At 46.9% G+C, this 20,124-nt stretch overlaps 1 protein-coding gene across 1 annotated transcript in view; it reads left to right on the plus strand.

Moving 5' to 3' along the window:
- INTS4 (integrator complex subunit 4) overlaps positions 1 to 20,124 on the plus strand; it is a 1,642,132-nt gene that overhangs the window by 1,059,107 nt on the left and 562,901 nt on the right. Inside the window, exon 16 of the mRNA XM_069639944.1 lies at positions 19,472 to 19,565. Coding sequence (XP_069496045.1) covers positions 19,472 to 19,565 — 94 coding nt within the window. The remainder of the gene's footprint in view (positions 1 to 19,471; positions 19,566 to 20,124) is intronic.

Below are 20,124 nucleotides of genomic sequence, written 5' to 3' on the forward strand. Positions count from 1 at the left end.
CTCCTGGTGGTGGGGGGGGGGGTGGGTTGCCGGCTACCGGCAGGGATCTTCCCGGGGCCCGCCCGGCTCCGCGATGGTGTGTCGGGCGCCGTTCGTTGCGTGAGCAAACACGGGCAGGGGGCCCGGCTCCTCCTCCCTCGGCACGGCTGGGCAACACACAGCTCCCGCTGCGGAGCTTCCACAAGGGTGCTTGGGGAGGGGGAGGGACGTGGTCTGCCGCTAGCGGGAGAACGGAGGCACCTCCAGAGACGCGATAAACTTCCTCACATTCCTCCACGGTTCCCCTTCTTAGATCTTACTGGCAATTGGGGCTTGTAAATACTTAAAGCATGTTTTTTGGCTTGTTTCCGGGGGCCATGTGGGGAGCTTGAAGTTCAGGCAGCCATCTTGCCTGCGCCCCCTGGTGGCCTCGTTCCCATTTGTTTTCCTTTTTATAGTTCGTTCCGGAACCAACCAGAGCCAAGCTTCTCGCCATTGTCTTGGAGGGCAAACTTGCCAATCAGAATGTTGTAAAGAATACCCTGCACACCGCAGAGACAGCAGGCAGGTCTCTCGCACAGGGTACTCTCCTAAAGAGGCACGTCGGGCTTCAGGCCTGAGACCCAGGCATCCATTATCAACAAACCCACCGAAGAGGCCAACCTCTTCGGGAAGGCGGTAGACGATGCGTTGGAGACAGCCAAGAAGGAGCACGAGACTATTAAGTCGCTGCACCAAATTTCCCAGAAACCCTCTTCACAGAGGGGCAGTAATTCTCGGCGGTCCTTTCGAGGACAAGCCTGCGCCGTTCAAGACAATTTCGGCACGGGCAACTTCAACACAAGTCAACCTGCTGCAAGCCCCACTTACTACCCCCAGAGGGGTCAGAAGCGCGGAAAGAATAGAGGCAGAGGCACCAATTCCAGAGGAGTGTCAACTTCGGGTCAGAAATGACCACCAAGTCCAGGTCCACTCCCATGTCTCCCCGGTCGGGGGGCGATTAACATCTTTCATCAAGGCATGGGAGGGGATAACTTCAGACCAGTGGGTCTTAAAGACGGTCACCCACGGTTACTGCGTGGAATTCGCCCGACCTCCAAAGTTCAGACCGCCGAAACATCGAGGCCTTTCACCGGAACATCTGCAGATCCTGATCCAAGAGGTGGAAGCGCTGCTGGGAAAGGACGCCATAGAAGCCATCCTGATTCTTCAGGCAAACAAGGGTATCTATTCAGTGTACTTCCTTGTATCCAAAAAGGATCTCACCATGCTCCTGTTCTAGACCTGCGCCCAGCGAACAAGTTCATAAAGCCCCAGAAGTTACGCATGGTAACACTGCAAGAGGTGATCCCATTGCTAAAACAGGGGGACTTTGTGACAACATTGGATATGAAAGATGCATACTTTCATATTTCAATGCTGCCAGCGCACAGAAAATTCCTAAGGTTCGTGATTCAGGACAAACACTACCAGTTCAAGGTACTCCCCTTCAGCATAGCCTCGGCGCCAAGGTTGTTTACCAAGGTCCTGGCAGTGGCAGCGGCACACATGCGCAGACTTTCAGTTCTAGTTTACCCTTACGTCAACGATTGGCTCATCACGGGGGACTCGTTCGACGTTTGTTTTTCGAACATCCAAAAACAGTAGACCTACTGTTCAGCCTGGGATTTTCTATCAACGAAAAGAAATCCAGCTTAGTCCCCAGCCAAGTAAAACAGTTCCTGGGGGCTCTAATTTGTACGGAAGACGGTCTAGTCTTCGCTTCCAGCGAGGGGGTTCAGAACCTGCTCTCTCAGGTTCCTCAGTATGTAGCCAGTCGAGAGGTGACGGTACGCAAAGGTATGCGTTTGCTAGGGATGATGGCGTCATGCATATACTTGGTTCCCCACGCGCGGCTGCACATGCGTCCCATGCAAGAGTGGCTCTACAGCCAGTGGTGTCAGGCCAGCGGACAATGGGAAGATCTGTTAGTTGTCTCGCCAGCCCTCGTTCTCTCTCTGCAGTGGTGGTCGAGGGAGAACCTCTTCACCACCCCTGCAGTGAAAGCCACTCTCACGACTGACGCATCTCTCACGGGGTGGTGGGGGCTCACCTGCTTCAACAGACAGCGCACGGAGTGTGGTCCCCTCAGGTAGCGTCCAACCATATAAACCTACTGGAGCTGCTAGCAGTGTTCAAAGCATTGAAAGCCTTTCAGGAGCAACTGCAAGGGAAGACAGTGCTGGTCCTAACCGACAACACAACAGCAATGTATTACCTGAACAAACAGGTTGGCACTCACTCTCCAGGGCTATCCAAGCTGTGCCAAAACATCTGGATATGGGCTCTCAAACACAAGATGTTCCTGATAGCCCAACATGTTCCAGGGGAACTCAATCTTCTGGCAGACGTACTCAGCAGAGATTTTCCTCTGCCAGAAGAGTACGAATGGCGACTGCACAAAGACATTGTATCCAACGTCTTCGCAGAATGGGGATTTTCAGTGATCGACCTGTTCGCTACACAGGAGAACGCCCAATGCTAAGATTACGCCTCCAGGTACCCCCAGAACCGATCCAAGGGGAACGGTCTCTGGATAACTTGGTCGGGGAAATTTGTCTACGCTTTTCCCCCTCTGAACAAGATGGTACACAAGATGCACCAGGAACCAGTCACCATGATTCTGTGTGGCTCCCATGTGGGCCCGCAACCTTGGTTCGCGCACCTGATGGAAATGTCCCTCTCCCCACCAGTCAAGCTGCCCTTCCCGTACAACATGTTGTCTCAGGACAGGGGGGAGACTCTGCACCCATGCCCACAAACTCTGAATTTAGCAGCCTGGCTCCTGAGGTCATAGAGTTTGGACATCTGCAACTCCCTCAAAGAGGCATGGACATACTGAGGGAGTCAAGAAAGCCTAACACAAGTTATTGCTATGCCAGCAAATGGAAACGTTTTGTCATCTGGTGCAGTTCCAAAGGCGTCAATCCCACCGATTGCTCGCCTTCACACATTGTGTTATATCTAACCCGTCTGTTGGCCTCTGGGTTAGTCTTCCATTCCTTAAAGGTTCACCTAGCGGCGTTGTCAGCCTACACCACGTCACAGCAGAAGGTGTTGTGGTGGAAAATACCTGTGATTAAAGCCTTTATGGAAGGGGTTAAAAGAATTTATCCCCCCATCACTCACCCAGCCCCTGGGTGGGATCTAAATGTGGGTTTAACTAGGCTCATGGGACCCCCTTTTGAGCCTATTCATAAAGCTAGTCTGAAAGACCTGACTTACAAGACAGCCTTTCTAGTAGCTATCACTTCTATCAGAAGAGTTAGCAAACTACAGGCCCTCTCGGTTTTGGACCCCTTTGTTACAGTCCACAAAGATAAGGTAGTTCTGCGCACACATCCCAGATTTGCGCCAAAATTTATTTCAAAGTTCTATGTGAACCAGTCAATCGAACTACCCACGTTCTTCTAGAGACCTACTAACATGGCCGAAAGAAGCCTTCACACACTGGATGTGCGCAGGGCAGTCATGTTCTACATGGATAGAACTAAACCACTGAGGAAAACTAAACAATTCTTTGTTTCACTGGGAGCTGGTAGAGAAGGGGATCCTGTCTCTAAATCAGCAATATCAAGGTGGATTGTCAAATGCATCACACTATGTTACACTCTTGCAAAGAGAGAACTGCCCTTCAAGCCTAGAGCACATTCTACTCAAGGCACTGGGGCATCCCTAGCATTCATTGAAAATGTTCCCCTAGAGTCCATTTGCAAAGCGGCAACCTGGAGTTCTGTACACACCCTTACAAAACACTATTGCCTAGACACTCATTCTAGGTCTGATTCTCAGGTGGGACAAGCAGTACTAAGACATCTTTTTTCTACTGTTCCTTCTCACAACCCACCTCCAACTCCGGGTACTGCTCGCTAGTCTATGCACAGCATGTGATTCTAAGCAGATTAACAAGCATCAGAAGACATGTATTACTTACCGTAAAAGCATTTCTGATGATTGTATCTGCTTAGATTCAGATGCGCCCTCCCTGCCTCCCTGCTCGGGGTGGAAGGAACATAGACTTCTTACTACTTTCTCTCTTCATGTACTCACTCACTATAGCCTTGGGCTCCCTCATGGCAGAAAAAATACAATCTGGGGGACCTCGGCGCGTGAGAGATTTTGGGTACTACACACGTTACGATAGGGATAGTGTTTCAGACACGCCTATGCCGACGTCCCCTTTCTGTCCCCGACAGACAAGATGCAATACTCTGCGGTTACCACTGGATGTCGGACCATATGCACAGCATGTGAATCTAAGCAGATACAATCATCAGAAATGCTTTTACGGTAAGTAATGCATGTCTTACTTACCTAGTAACCTTGTTGAATATCTTCTTTTGAACAATCACCATTGTAAGTCAAATTAGAATTTACCTACAAGAGACTATATTCTGGGGAGAAGCATTGTAGCTCCTGTGACTTTTGGGCAAAAGGCCCCATTCTTTTTAGGGATAGGACTACTGGAATTCACTTTTGACTTGGTTCCATCTTTACTGCATTCATTTAGTGCCTCCTGTGTTGTCATTTGAATGCCTTTTAAGAACCTATGGTGAATGTATACATGTTTATTGAGTATTGTGCAATACTATCACCTGCTAGTTTCATTTTTGTTTGTGTATGTAAAGGCCTAGAATAAATATTTGTATTTTTGTACATTCCAGTCTAAATTGAATTATTGTGTGCTTCTCCGTGTGGACTCATTCTGGACCCTTGACCCCACTTGCACTCTCCTGAGAATAGCCTTGTGTGCTCTCCACATTTAGCTTGATTGGGATTTGGCTGACCTCTCTGACTTCACTGTACACTATAACTAGGGTTGCTTCCTAAAGTCTGTTCACCAGGCCAGATTCTAGAAATCCATCTTATCACACATCTCTCTCCAAACGTGAAATTCCAGTAGTGTCCCAAAAATAGGTCCCTCATTGCGGCACCTTCTATTCTCTCCTATTTGTCTTACATTGAAAATACCGTCAGGCGCTTCCTGACTCATATTGACATTACCATATTTTAGGGATATTTTTCCATAGCCCATGATGAGAGATAGAAAACCATCTATCCTAAGGATATGCCGCTTTCCAACCAGAAGATAGGACAAACTCTCTTTAACGGTTGCTCTGGAAGAGCAGGCAGGCTTTACTCATGAGAGGTAGGAAGACTGATAGATAGGAACAGTTAGTTCCAAGTACACACTATGAAAGAAAAAAACTGCACATGTGTACTCACATTTTTAGAATTTCACATTTAGTAGCTAGTAGTTCAAATAATAAGTACTTATGGTTCAACAGAACCCGTAGTACGAAACAGTGTGTATATAAAACGGTAAAGGGCCAAAGCAATACCTGTAAGACTAAGGGATGGGGAGAAAAAGGGAACCCAAGTCACAGTATCCCTCACGACCTTCTGTATATAAGGCTGGATACTCATAGGTGGGTTTTATACTAGATGTGGCACGTGGTGGGAGATAAGGGGTTAGTAATTCCCAACTGTTGGGCACAAACCTATGCCGTTCCCTTAGGGACCACTGCAAAAGGCTTAAGACTACAGGTGTTGGCAGTAAACCCAATTGGTAGCAGTCTGTACCACCCAGATTTACCTGGTAGCTGAGGCTGAGCAGCCAGACTTCTCTCAAGAAGAGTTACAGTATATAGAGTATACAAGATAGGTACCCAAAATGCAGTAGCACAAGCAAACACTGACCAGAGCTTTGGTATCAAAGTATATAATGATTTATTTAAAGACACACTTATAGAAACACTCCAGCACTATTATTGTAAGCAAGTTCGAAACCCAGTCACTATTAATATATATACATCCCTTTTTCCTTATTAGACAAGTCTTAGTTAACACCACTTATTTTCCGACAGAGGTGAGCGCTTAACTGAAGATGGTACTCCAATAGGTTACCAAAAAAGGGAGGGAAAAGGCAGCAATTAGAAAAGCACACAACACTAATACTTTAGGAGCATCCAGCAAGGCAGGAAAGTCAAAGTCTACTTGTGAGCAAAAAGTTCAGAGGCCAGGCTCCCTCTTGGAGAGAACAGAACACCAATGCGCCCAAGATCACACAGTTTAAGAGGCTTGAAAAAGTCTTGCAGAGAGTTCAAAAAGGAATTAGTTCAGCTCAGAAAAGTTCAGTTAGCCAGCCTAGGGTCAGCCCGGGTAGTAAGTCGAGGATTTAATAGACACCCCGTACAGACTGTTGGAAGGGAGGCTAGGCGGACATAGTACCTTTAAAATGGAGAGGATCCTCCAGCGGGGCAGTTGTTTCTGGCAGCAGGTGCAAGTCGCAGCGTCGTCCAGAGGAAGAGAAGGTCTCGACGTGGAGGAAAGCTGAAGGTTGTTGCACTGCCAGGGAAGAAACCAGCCGCGGAGTTCTCCGGTTAAAAGGTACTACCCTTTTATTTGCGGTAGTGGCAAATCATGGTATCCCAGTTGCCGGGGTGCTTGGCACAGGCAAGGTGGCCACGAGATGATCCAGGAAGGCGAAAAGACGGGCAAACTGGTTATCCCCACCAGTCAAAGGAAGAAGACTCCTCGGATGAAGATCTTCTCTGTCGTCGGGAAAAGTGGTGAGACGGTTCAGCAGGGCTCCACCGGTGGTGTCGTCGTTGCAGGTCGGCTCAGGTTCTCCCTCCTTGGATTCTTTAGGTCCTGTGGCGACGTCTGAAGTTCGAGTTCCCAAAGCCCTGCATTTATGCAGAAAACCCCCATTCATCAGTCCTAGCTGTCACTCAAACATGCTACGTGCTGAGCCGGGTGGCTCACCACTGGGCCAATCACACAAGAGTGCGACTTGAGTTGCCAAGGCAACTCAGTCCAGGGTGCCTAAACCCTCCTCCCACACATCCTGTAGGCCCCAACAGAGTGGCACCACTTTTGGAGGCTTCTGTGTAGAAGCCCGCCAAAAAGTGGAACAAAGGGCTCGACTTGGGTTGGAGTTATAGACGCGAACACAAACGCCATTTTAAAACCGAGTTCTGACAAAAAGACCCAACCGGGGAATAAATATTAAATAAATAACCCAGCAGTATCTTTAACATTGCACCAAAAAGTGGTGCATTTAAAATGAATGGGAGAATCCCATAGAAAATATTCCGGTGGAATATTTTGCGTGGTAACCACTGCCACCAGCCAGAAACTCGACGAGGGGGGGACTGCACAGTGCCCCCTCAAAAACCAGACCCCGGGGTAATCTAATTACTCCTACCAGTACTTCCACAATATGATGGTTTGTACTGGTTCTGTTCCCAGTTTAAGACTAGTAAAGTCAATGGTGACTTTACATGCCCTGGGAGACAGTAGTCAGTCCCAGGGTATGGAGTCTATGTTTGGGGGTCACTATGACACCCCTGTGTTACTGCACTGAGGGTGCTGTGTAACATACTTACCAAAAACCACATGAAACCGTATGGAGTAAAAGACCCCATAGCCCATAAAACACATTACGAAGTCAAAGGATATCTCAAATCATGTCTAAGAGTGGGAGAAAAAGAGTCTCACTCTTAGCGGGAGAAAAAAATAAAGCCCAAAAATCCAGCAAAGCTGTTGGGGGACTCACTAGGTTTGGGAAATTAGCCTTAACAGAGAATTCTCCCTAACACCAACAAGGCCCAGAGGGCCACCCAAACGTCAGTACAGGGGTAGGCATATACAGTACCAGACCTACATGTTCGCAATACACTCCTAGAAACCTTTAGACAGAAATGAACTGATACGTTGTATCCTAGTACATTTCAGTAAGCAGAAGTTGTAATGCAGCGATTTAAAACAGTAGAAAATCTGGGATGCTAGCTGAAATTGTGTTCCTTGGTAGCAAACTCCAGGGATCCAGGAAAAATGTCAGTGTAGCAGTTGTAGAAATGTTCAAATATTAACCCGAACTCAAAGAGGGGTAGAAAGTCAGAAGGGAAAGGTAGAAGGGGAAGAGGTGTGATACTTGTTGCTCATTAGGCCAACCCCACCTCATTTGGTTGAACAGGAGGTGTGAGGCAGCAGGAGTAGCTCATTCATGGGGGGGTGATCCATGTTTGTGGGAAAGAGGGATTGTGATAAGATTTTATTTTCCTGAGTGCGAGACTGTGAAGGGATGGAGGGAGCATTGCCGGGATTGTCGAGAGTGATAGATGTCATTAGAGTAGGTTTTGGGTGGGGCAAGTGCAAGGAGCATGATAGGAAAAGAAATGGGAAGAGGAGATGATGGTGGTTCTTGACGGCAGAGATGGTATGCAGGGAGTGAGAAAGAGGTGGATGCATTGTGGATAGGAGGATAATGGAGTGATGCAGAAGAGTATATCTAACCGGAAGAGGGTTGTCGGGCCTAAAGGTGATACAACAGTAGTTGGAGCGGGTCAATGATGATGCTAAAATGCAGGTAAGGTAGGGCTAAGAATAACCAAGGTGGGCAACCACCCTCAAAGGGACACCCACACCCTAGACGTCCTTGTTCCCAACGGCTACAGCATCCAACATAAAGACCGACCAAACACCACAGGCGGGGGCCTCACAGTCGTCCACTAGACTTTGTGGCCCTGCACCAGACGTGGCGTCGACAACTTTGGCTCCTCTGAAGTCCCCTCCTGCCACTTCCTTCTCTCTCTGATGAATACAGTCACCTTCCATCTCTTCTACAGACCACCCAAACCCAATACCGCCTTTATCGGAGCCTTCACCAACCTGGTCATCACCATGTCCGTCACGCGCACCACAACATCTTCCTAGGCGACTTCATCCTCCCGAGCAACAAGGCCACAAAACTGATGAAGGAAGCTCCCTTCAGCCTCACACAGCACACGAAAGACCTAACGTACGAGAAAGTTAACGTCCTCAACCAAATCGTCACTGCACTGCCTTACTTCCACTAACGCTCTCTTCTCCCGCTTGACTGGTCTAACCACCACATCCTGCACATCACCCCAGTTTAGCACTCACCGTAGGTGCCCATCAGACAAACCTTCAGGTCCTTCAAGAACTTAGACCTCACCAACATCCACCTTACATGGACCGAACACCCCCAACTGAACTGCGACTCTCTACTGGAAGCACTCAACACCACTGTTTCACCCTCCATCGACCGACATCCGCCTCTGAAACGACACACCTGCAAACCGAAACCCTCATCACCCTGGTACACACAAGAACACAACCTCATCAAGAGTCATCAGGAAACCAGAGAAAACCTGATGCCGCTCCAGGACTGCATCTGTCCTGCCGCTCTTCAATTAACTCTGAGGGAACACACAGACAACTCATCAACACAGCCAAGGCCTCCTACTGTCAGAACACCATAGCAGAAGCTGACAACAAAAGCAAATCCCTCTTCAAAGCGGTCATGCACTGCTCAACACGCTACACGCCCTGCCATTGTACCCCCCCAACTTCAACACTTTCGTTATCAACAAAATCTGCAAGATTCCCCAGCACATAGACACCAACTCTGCATCCACAGAGCCACCACGCATCCCTCCTCGTGAAATCTGTACACTCTGGATAACATTCAAGATACGCTCAACAGAGGACCTGGTAGAAACCCTGGTTGCCCTCAAAGCCACATCGTATACAGACAAAAAACCCCAGCATCCATCCTCAAGACCCTCCCAGCTCTCCTTCCGTACCTGGAGATCATCAACAGGTTCATAAGCACCTTCCCATCGACCCTAAAAACAGGACAAATCCTCCCTCTAGTAAAGAAACCCACTCTGGATCCCGACAACCTAGGTAACTATCGCCCCATCACCCATCTTCCCTTCCTAGGTAAGATAATCGAGAAAGTAGCCGCACAACTGCTATAACACATCGATACCAACAATCTCCTCTAAACCTACCAATTTCGGTTCAGACCCAGATGCAGCATGTAGAAAGCCATACAGGTCAACGACGCCCTCAACATCCTTGACGACGGCCACCCCTGCCTCCTGGTTCTATGCACCCTTTAGGCTGCTTTCGGCACACCAGAGACCACCAGGTGCTTACTAACACCCCACACGGCGCATGGGGATTAGCCACCTTGTCCTACCCTGCCAAATGTCAGCAGTTTGTTCAGATGGACTCCTCTAGATAGCCAATACTACCTGTCACCTGTGGAGTCCTGCAGGGTTCCATCCTCTCCCCAGTGATCTTCAATCTATACAAGGAGCCTCTGGGAGCCCGCCTAGCCGCACACAACATCCACATCCACCAATACGCTGACACACAGCTATACCTCACAATCAGCTCCATCAAGGACATCCATAGTATCAAAACCTGTCTCTCTCTGATCCAGTCTTGGATGTCCAGTGCATACTTGAATATCATTTCCTCCAAGACCGAATTACTATTCTTCACCAACAACACTGAACACCCAGACATACAGACCTGGATATCAACCATGAACTCTGAGGGATTTACACCTGAGCTCACCTCCTGCGCCAAGTCCCACAGGTTCCACGTCGACCAGCACCTCTCCTTCAAGACACACATTGATAAGAATACTCGGAAAGCTTTGCATCACCTCTTCCTCCTGCGAAAAGTCAAGCTTTTACCATTCACTGGCCTTATCCCACCTGGATGGGGGCAATGCATTCCTTGACGGCATACCGCCCTCCCTTGTGCCCCTAAGAAGTGTCCTACACCTGGCCGCACGCCTCATCATGGGTCTACGCATATATGACCACATCACCCCGACCCTCATCGACCTTCACTGGCTCCCACTGCAAGCACTAATCACTTTAAAGTCTTGCTGCATCATCTATAAGACAGTCGCCCTCAAGTCACCCGCACCCTTGCAGAGAAACTCGGCATCTCTGGCGGACAGTGCACCAGCAGAAGCCAGGACACGTGCAGCCTTCAAATCTGCTGCTGCAAAAAGGAAAGGACCAGAAAACAAGCCTTCTCTTCCTACACCCCCAGACTATGGAACCTCCTCCCCAATAGCATCAGACTTGAGTTCTTTTCTGAATTGTATGACTGTTCCTACAATTCAGAAAAGAACATAAAACCCACCTCTTCAAGGAATCATCCGCCTCAAAACCTAGGTCGCTATCCCCCCTCGCGCCACCTAACTCACTAGACGCCGCCCGCCCCGTCACCTGGTAGAGCTGTACCCCTCCTCTGTGCCCCTCTGTATCCCACCCCGGCTGTATATCTGTTGTTTTGTTACCTCTGAAAAGCACTCCGTTATGAATCTGTATTGTTTTACACCTCTGTAAAGCGCTCTGTTGCTCTTGAAGCCAGGTCTGTGCTTAATAATAATAATAATAATAATAACAATAATAATAATAATTGAACAAAATGCAGCATCACAATTTAAAACCTAGTCCTAGACAATGATCATGTTGTGCTGTGGTGGTGGCGAGCCATAGTATACATGGAAGTAATATTTTGAGGACAAGTCAGTAGAGGGCCACGGATGGCAAATCACTAGCACTCATGTACGATTATAAATAGTATCCACCAAGAAAGAATGAGCATTATGATCAAGATGCAGAGATGCAGGGGGAGACATGCATGTGGACCTCCCTGTGCTTAACAGGGACAAACAGACCTTGCCCTTAACTTTGCTGCCATTTACTATGATGTCAGGCAACGGGAAGCCTAGGTGTGTGCACAAGTAATAGTTGTATACTCCCAAAGGCCTAATCACTTTTTTGCATAATTTCACAGCCCCCACCCCCGATGCCCACTCTAGGATGAAGATATCCAAATTGTTATACACGTCACACCTGTGTTATGGAATAGCAGAAGTCAGTCTTTAGTAAGTGTTTATATGGACTTTCAATTAGTATAGTATAACTTAAGTTGCAGAGGAGAAATGGTCAACCCTGACACATGGGTTGAAACACTGAAGCAGAAAAGGAAAAAAGTTCCCAAATTGGAAACTCCTGTCCCCCCGCACACTATCATAGGCCCAATAATGAAGCCAAACTTTCAAAAAACAAAGTTTTAGAATTATAAAAATTTGTCAATACTCATTGAGTTTCACAGGGGAGTTAGGAATGGTAATTTCATCAACATATCTATTTCATGGCATCACAAAAGTGGCTTGAGGCAATATACGTTCTATACAGTATGTGTTTAGTCGTCAGGCCCAACGTGTTTTGAGAAAATCTTTCTCTTCATCAGGGGTGAATTTGAAATCAATTCTACAAAATGATATAGAGAACATTGTTTTAGAAAAACCAACTACTGATCAATGTATACAATAAACTCAATGAGTATTGAGAGATTTCGATAATGCTAGATCTTTGTTTTTTGAAAGTTTGGCTTCATTATTGGGCCTATGATAGTGTGCGGGGGACTGGAGTTTCCAATTTGGGAACTTTTTCCTTTCCCACTGTAGGGTGAAGCCCAGGCAGATGGAAAGTGAGACCTATGGGCTCTGCTTTGGGTAATGCAGTGTTCTTTCTTTTAATATATAACCCTAAGGATATACTTTGATATTGACCTAGGTGGTAGCACTGTATTGCCGTTGATGGCTGTCTGCTCTGCCTCGTTTTTCCATTAGGCAAGTCAGGTGAACATGCGGGTATCCGTGTTTGTAGGTAGATTCTTATCACACCCTGAATATAGGGGCAGAGAGAAACCGTCCTAACAAGTCTATCTTCATTGCTGAAATGAATGAGGGAGCATACTATACCCCACACTTTAATGTGAATGTACGAAGCTGTGTTCTGACAGGATTTTGTTCCTCCAACTCCTCTCCATCCACCTACACCTGACCTTCATCCACCTCATTTTTCGTCCTAGCACATAATCACAACTTTCACACTGACTGACTGGTCTGACTTTGCTAACAACCACATCTCCCCCTGCATCACTATATGCCATGGTGATTTTAATCCAGGTAGTGTCCAACCAGACAGCAATGCCATTCTGAAAAATATCACTCCGCTCACCCCATGACCTCACTGAACACATCAGCTACCCCATACAAAAAGCTGATTGTATGCACAAATCGCATCTCTGTGCAAAATCTGTCCGAACACTGTGTGATCCCCTTCACACCCGTTGCCCATGCAACGTCTTCCTACCCCACCAGCCACACGTCCACCCGTCCCGAGGCACACAAATCAAACACATTACAGACACAGCTTTAGCACCACTCCTTCTGCCCCCTTCTCCCCATAAAAATGCTCTCTGTACTCCTCAACAATTAAATCACCATGATCACCCAAACACTTGACAGCATATAGTTTCACTCAAAAGCACACAACAACAAATAAAACATGGTTCGACAATTCCCTCCTCTCTTTCAAACAGGAAGCCAGGCTCCTTGAAAGAGCCTGGAAAAAGAACATGTACTTCGTCACCAGGACACCTGTTGAACACCGCCGAGATTCATAGAAAATCATCTCTCAAATGCATGCTCTCTAAAAACTACTGTCCAATCACCATTCTGCTTTAACTCGCCAGAATTATGGAATACTTTATCACAAGATCTCCAACCACACATCACGACAAACAACCTCCTCGCCACCTTGCAATCTGGCTTTCGCCCAGGCCAGACCACTGAAACTGCAGCACTTAATTTCCCTGACCTCCATAACATCACTGACAAAGGACAACACAGCACTCCTTGTACTCTTCAACCTCTCTGATGCCTTCAACACCATCAACCACACGATTCTCCTCAACATCCTATCCCACAGAATGAAACTCTCTGTTAACTGTTCATTACTGGGTTCACCTCCTTACTCATTGGGATGACACGTTTTGGCTGCATGCCCCTATCGATGCAACCCCACCCCAATTAAGTACAATGTTCCAAAAGGATCCTCCCAGTCTCGCCTCTTCAGCCCTCATGTCGAATCCCTTGGACAAATCCTTAGCAACCCCAATGTCCATTTCCACCAAGACGCAGAGGACATGCAAATATTCTTCAAAATGTTTTCCCTCACAATTTCAAAAGCTTTCTTTCCACCAATACCACATAGATGGCCTCCACTTCCTCCAACTCAACCCTTCCAATACGGAATACCACCACATCTGACCCCTACTTCCTGCAAAACCCAGCCTCACACGCTGGATCAAAGTACTCGCCACGGACAACCCATACATATCCCTCGCCAGACCAGTCAAATCGCTAGGCTTCACCATTGATCGCAACATTTCCTTCAGACACCACATAGATGCTGTCATCAAAACATGCAACTTATAACAAGATCTTTCCTTCTGATGACTTCTTCATCCAAGAACTGCTCGTATCCTAGCTGGACTACAGAAACCTGCCCCTCAATGGACGCCACAGCAGCACTCTTGCTCCCCTGCCAGCCATACAGAACTCAGCAGCAATGCTCCTCTTCCACCTACTGTGAAGGCTTAAAATCTGTCTGTGTACAAAACCTATCCTTGCCCTCACAGCTAAAGCTAAACAATGTGTAGGGATGTCAATAATTAAAGAAATGGTGTTCAACACGAAGTATGAGCTTCTTCCAGCTCTAAGCTTCCTCTTCAGCTCCCCTTACCCAAGTTGAAGAATTTCCACAAAAGTCTCAAGATTACCTTTCTCAATTTCAAGGCCATATAGTTCTACACAGTCCTCTGGGTTCCCTTCCCAAGTACCAAGCAATACTGTTCAAAAGAAAAGGGTCTTGACGCTCCGTCCTCAAGACAGCATTTGTTGTTCCTCAGGTCTCAGGGTTCCTTCCCTAAGACTTCAATACAGCAACTGGTATTTGTTTGTCTTTCAAAGTTCAGCACAACTCCTGGCCAACTTGACCGTCATTCTGGTTTGCATCACCAGCTTATTTACAGTGTTCCTTCATGGTATATTTCACAATATCTTTGGCTTTCACAGTTCAGAGCTCTCTGGTCTAGGTGCAGTTGTCAGACCACACAGTCCACCCAACACAGTTCGCGCAATCAGGCTCCTCAGTCCGCACAGGTTCTTCTGTATTTGCCCCTTTGTCCAAATTCAACTTCACTTTGCTTCTCTTTGTCGGCCTCTTGGCTTTTATATACAGGTTCACAATCTCCTGTCTTCTCCAAGTTAGCTTCTTGGCTTTGCCATTATGTGTCACACACCTCTTGCCAGTCGTTGGCCTTGCAGCACTGTATCCATTCATAAGAGTTGACTTTGAGATGGTCTTATGTATTCCCCACCTTTCTGTCGCACTCTCTCTCACACTTGCGCTCTTTTCTGTAGGTTACTTTCCCTTTTAGCTTTCATCAACTATTAGCTTTGCCCATAAAGTTTCATTCAATTCAATATTCAACATGTGCTGTTTCGCTTTGTTTCAAGGTTTCATTCAGTTTGATGTGCATGATTGAACTCTTCTTCGAATTTTCATTCGTTTATGATTTAATATGCATAGTTTAACTTCTTTTCAGGTTTTCATTCAACTCGGAAGTCCATATTTATTTATAAAATGTATTTTGTCATTTTGTAAAACGCTCCCAGCTCTGGGGCATCTGGGCGCTAATATATGTCCCACAGCACTTTGGTATTCATGTGTAGCTCCAAGGAGCGCCTCCCAGCTTTGAGTGACATCTCTTTCCACTCACCCTTCTTCAGCTACACAGCTTCGGGACTGCTACACAGGCGAGCGGGCTGGTCTCCATGAGGCCGCTCGCATTCCGGGCACTTCCAAGCACACACCGGTAGCTCTGCTCTCCTCCACGGATGCAAACAGTGTCCTCTCTCTCTCCTTCCTTTATTGCCGTTTCAGTTGCTTTCTCTGATCAATGGAGGCTCCCACACCTGTGGCTGCCTAACGCCTTAAATTGCCTTGGGCTCCACAGGTTGTCTGGGAGTTCTGCCAGCGTTCTGGCTCCCTCTCAGGTCCCACCACAACTGCCTCCTCACGATACAGGTCCCCTGCTGGTCTCTCCCACACAGGCCTCCTTATTGTTCTCTCTGCTGTTCCACTGGTCTCCCTTTATACACCTGCAATCCCTTGACCGGTTGCAGCTGTGCATTCCCAATTGGGCTTGCCTGACCATGGTGAAAGGGACATGCCTGACTTTCAAAGCACTCTGCAGGCATATTTTTCGTCCCAGTACCAGAGTGGTGAAAGGAAGTTCTAGTGTTCATTACTCTTGGTCGCCTCTTCCTCGTCCCAGTATTATGAAAGGTCGAATGGCCGAAATGAGGGGACAGGTTTTAAAGTAGCCTACAAAGGCCGGGGGAGGGCTGGGTTGGTCGTCAATAGGGAAAGGGGGATACCATGTCTCGGCCTGTGGGCACCTGCTCCCAATCCCCAAGGACGCTACAGCCAAGTGATCCTCCCTCGCTTCTCCGCCCCCAGGATCAGGATCCAAAAGCAATGGCCTTTGCCTGGCCACCTGAGAAGAGGATCCATGGGTAGCAGGAGTGAAAATACCCTCAGGTTTCTCACAATACCCAAACACTCACACATCACCCTGGCTTTCTCACAGCTGCGCTGTCTTCCATACCCTAGATAATTTCATTGAAAATACTATACATACCCATCCACCTCAAAACCGCATCCTTTCTTCATAACAACCTGAAACATAGCACCGAAATAAACATCAACCAAGCTACCTAAATTCTTGTACACATCCTTCTCTGCAAACTAACATTCACACAAAAGCAAGCATTCACCCAGTGGGCGCCCGGAGCATGTAACACTCACTACTACTCCACATCTGTACCACAGCCTCCGTCACCGCTTTGCGAAAAGCCTCAAAACATATCTCTTTATTCACAACTAATCCAGCCACACAACCCTCCAATAACATTGCCTGTCTATCCTAAACTTCTATCCTGCCCTAAAACTTTTTTTTTTTTGTAACTTCTAATTCACCTCCTAGCTTTTAAAATTTTGAACCTTGTAAGATGTTCTGAGACAATCTAGGTATGGCCAGCGCAGGACAAAGTTCAAATAAAATAAATTGTTTCGATTATGAACTTTCTTGCAATACTTATGTTTTGCTTCTAACCCATTTATTTTGTTTTTAGCTAGAGCTTTTCCTTGAGATCAGTGGCACTAATTGAATCACAGTTTGGAGAGTTATAACTTCCCGTTATACACAAACCTCAAGTCTTTTTTCAAAACTTATCAGAACGCTTTTTTTTTATTTGCCTGATGGCACTTGTTAGGGAGAATTCTCTGTTTAGGCTGAATTTCCTAACCTAGTGAGTCCCCCAGCAGCTTTGCTGGATTTTTGGGGTTTATTTTTTTCTCCTGCCAAGAGTGAGACTCTTTTACCCTCACTCTTGGGCATGATTTGAGTGCGTTTCTTTGACTCTAGATGTGTTTAATGGGCTATGGGGTCTTTTACTCCATAGGGCTTCATGTGTTTTTGTGATGTGTGTTACACAGCACCCTCAGTGCAGTAACACAGGGGTGTCATAGTGACCCCCCAGTATAGACTCCATACCCTGGGACTGACTACTGTCTCCCAGGGCATGTAAAGTCACCATTGACTTTACTAGTCTTGAATTCTGAACAGAACCAGTACAAACCATCATATTGTGGATGTACTGGCTGGGGCAATTCGATTGCCCCGGGGTCTGTTAGTCGAGGGGGCACGTCTCCGTCCCCCCTGATCGAGTTTTGGCTGGTGGCAGTGGATACTACTTTTTATATTCAACCGCAAATATTTCTCTATGGGATTTTCCCATTGTTCGAGGCTACTATCTTTATTTAATTACGATAGCCTCGAACATACCGCCGGTTTATTTAATTAATATTAATTCTCCGGTTGGTATTTTTTGCCAAAACTCGGTTCTAAAATGGCATTTGTGTTCTCTTCTGTGACTCCAACCCAAGTGGAGCCCTTTGTTCCACTTTTTGGCGGGCTTCTCCACAGAAGCCCTCCAAAGTGGTGCCACTCTGTCTGGGGTACTTAGGAGGGGTGGAGGGGGATTTAGGCACCCTGGACTGAGTTGCCTAGGCAACTCAAGTCGCACTCTGTCCTGATTGGCCCAAGTGGTGAGCCGGCCGGCTCACCACTTAGCATGTTTGAGTGACAGCTAGGCTGAGTGAATGGGGATTTTCTGCATAAAAGCAGGGCTTTGGGGACTGGAAATTCAGAAGTCGCCACAAGAGTCCGACGAGGGAGAAGCTGAGCCGACCTGCCACGACGACACCACCGGTGGAGCCCTGCTGGACCGTCTCACCACTTTTCCCAATGACAGAGGAGATCTCCCGCCGGAGAGCCTTCTTCCTTTGACTTGTGGGGATAACCAGTTTCACCGTCTTTTCGCCTTCCCGATGTATCTCGTGGCCGCCTTGCCTGTGCCAAGCACCCCGGCAACCGGGATACCACGTTTTACCACGACCGCGAATTAAAGGGTAATACCTTTAACCGGAAAACTCTGCGGCTGGTTTCTTCCCTGGCAGTGCAACGACCTTCATCTTTCCTCCAAGTCGAGATCTTCTCTTCCCCTGGACGACGATGAGACTTGCACCCGCTGCCAGGAACAACTGCCCCCGCTGGAGGAACCTTCCCACTTAAGGTACCGTGTCCCGCCCGGCTTCCCTTGCCACCGACTGTACGGGGTAGATTTAGCCCCTGGCTTTCGAACCTGGGTCAGCCTGGGACACCCTGGCTAAACTTTTCTGAGCCTCTCTAAACTCTTTTCGAACTTTCTGCAAGACTTTCTAAGCCTAGTGTAACTGTGTGATCTTGGGCGCATTTGTGCTCTGCTCTCTAAGAGTGGGCCCAGCCTATGGACTTTGGCTCACAAAGTGACTTTTGCTCTTCTGCCTTGCTAAAAGTGTTCCTAAATCTAGTTGTGTACCTTCCCATATTCTGTCTTTTTCCCTCCCTTTTTCATAAACGTATTGGAGTGCCATCTATAGTTAAGTGCTCACCTCTGTATGGAAATAAGTGGTGTTAACTAAGACTTCTCTGATAAGGAACAAGGGTTGTATATATTATAATAGGTACTGTGTTTAGAGTGTTTTACCATAAGAGTGCTGGAGTGTTTCAAACAGTGTGTTTTTAAATAAATAATTATATACTTTGATACCAAAGCTCTGGTCAGTGTTTGCTTGTATTGTTGTATCTAAGTGCCCATTGTGTATACTTTGCATACTGCCTGACTGCTCAGCCACAGCTACCAGGTAAATCTGGGTGGTACAGACTGCTACCAAGTGGTTTTACTGCTATCACCTGTAGTCCTAAATCTTTTGCAGTGTTCCCAAAGGGAACTGCACAGGTTTCTGCCTAACAGCACTTAACTATGTTTAACTCCTGAAATCCCTCCAATACCTGACAGGACTATATGTCCATTTCGGTGTATATACAGTTTAACTGACTCTTTTTCCCAGAGTAACAGCTGAAATAGGTTGCTAATGACTCTATCAATAAGTAGTTATGTGGACCTCTGTAGGCGCTGGTGTACCATTGACGTGCATTTGTAAAATTGTATGTGGAAGCACATGACATACAATCATTCAAAGACCATTTTCTAATATAATTATTTTGAACATTTTGCAAGCATTTTCTTATCTCTGCTATTTTTGTACTTACATTTTAATGCATTAAATGTTCTTCTCTTTTCTAGAGACCTTCAGAGACTTGGAGAACTTCAGTCAGAGCTAGCAGGGATGGCAGACTTCTCTGCAACCTATCTACGGTGTCAGTTGCTTTTAACCAAGGTTTGGCATTTGAAAACATTTACTACATCATATTAATGTTGTTGGTGACCCTGTTTTAGTTACGATCAAGTTCAAAATTTGAAATATTCATGTTAACTGTGTATGCCTGCAAAATGCTTTTCCCCTCTATTCCATTTAAACAAATAACATCAGTAAAAATGTACCCACAACTTATTGTATAAACTCTACTCATATCGCCTATCCCCAGCAGATAAAGTGCCAAAAGGAGCAGAATAGAATAAGGGGGAAAAAAGGGCAACTCCACAATAGGGGAGAGAGGAAAAGCCATGGAAAGGATGCTAGCAAGTAAAGTAGAGGAAAGGGGGCCAGGTGAACAATCAGTCTGCCACACAAAAAACATTTATTGTAACAGACAAAGCTGTAACGCTCCGATTTAAGGGGAAAAAACCCACACGCATTCTTGCCAAAACTAGCATGTGAGTGAACCATTAGCCTCAGTCACTGCTGTGTCATGGGCTATCACAGGCAATCTCTCCTTTCATTGGGCTTCATCTCTCCCCTTACTCGCATCTGGAAGGCTTCAGCATCCTCTTGAACA

Source organism: Ambystoma mexicanum, chromosome 7q (genome assembly GCF_040938575.1).
Source record: "Ambystoma mexicanum isolate Mex_15411 chromosome 7q, UKY_AmexF1_1, whole genome shotgun sequence".
Lineage (NCBI taxonomy): Eukaryota > Metazoa > Chordata > Amphibia > Caudata > Ambystomatidae > Ambystoma > Ambystoma mexicanum.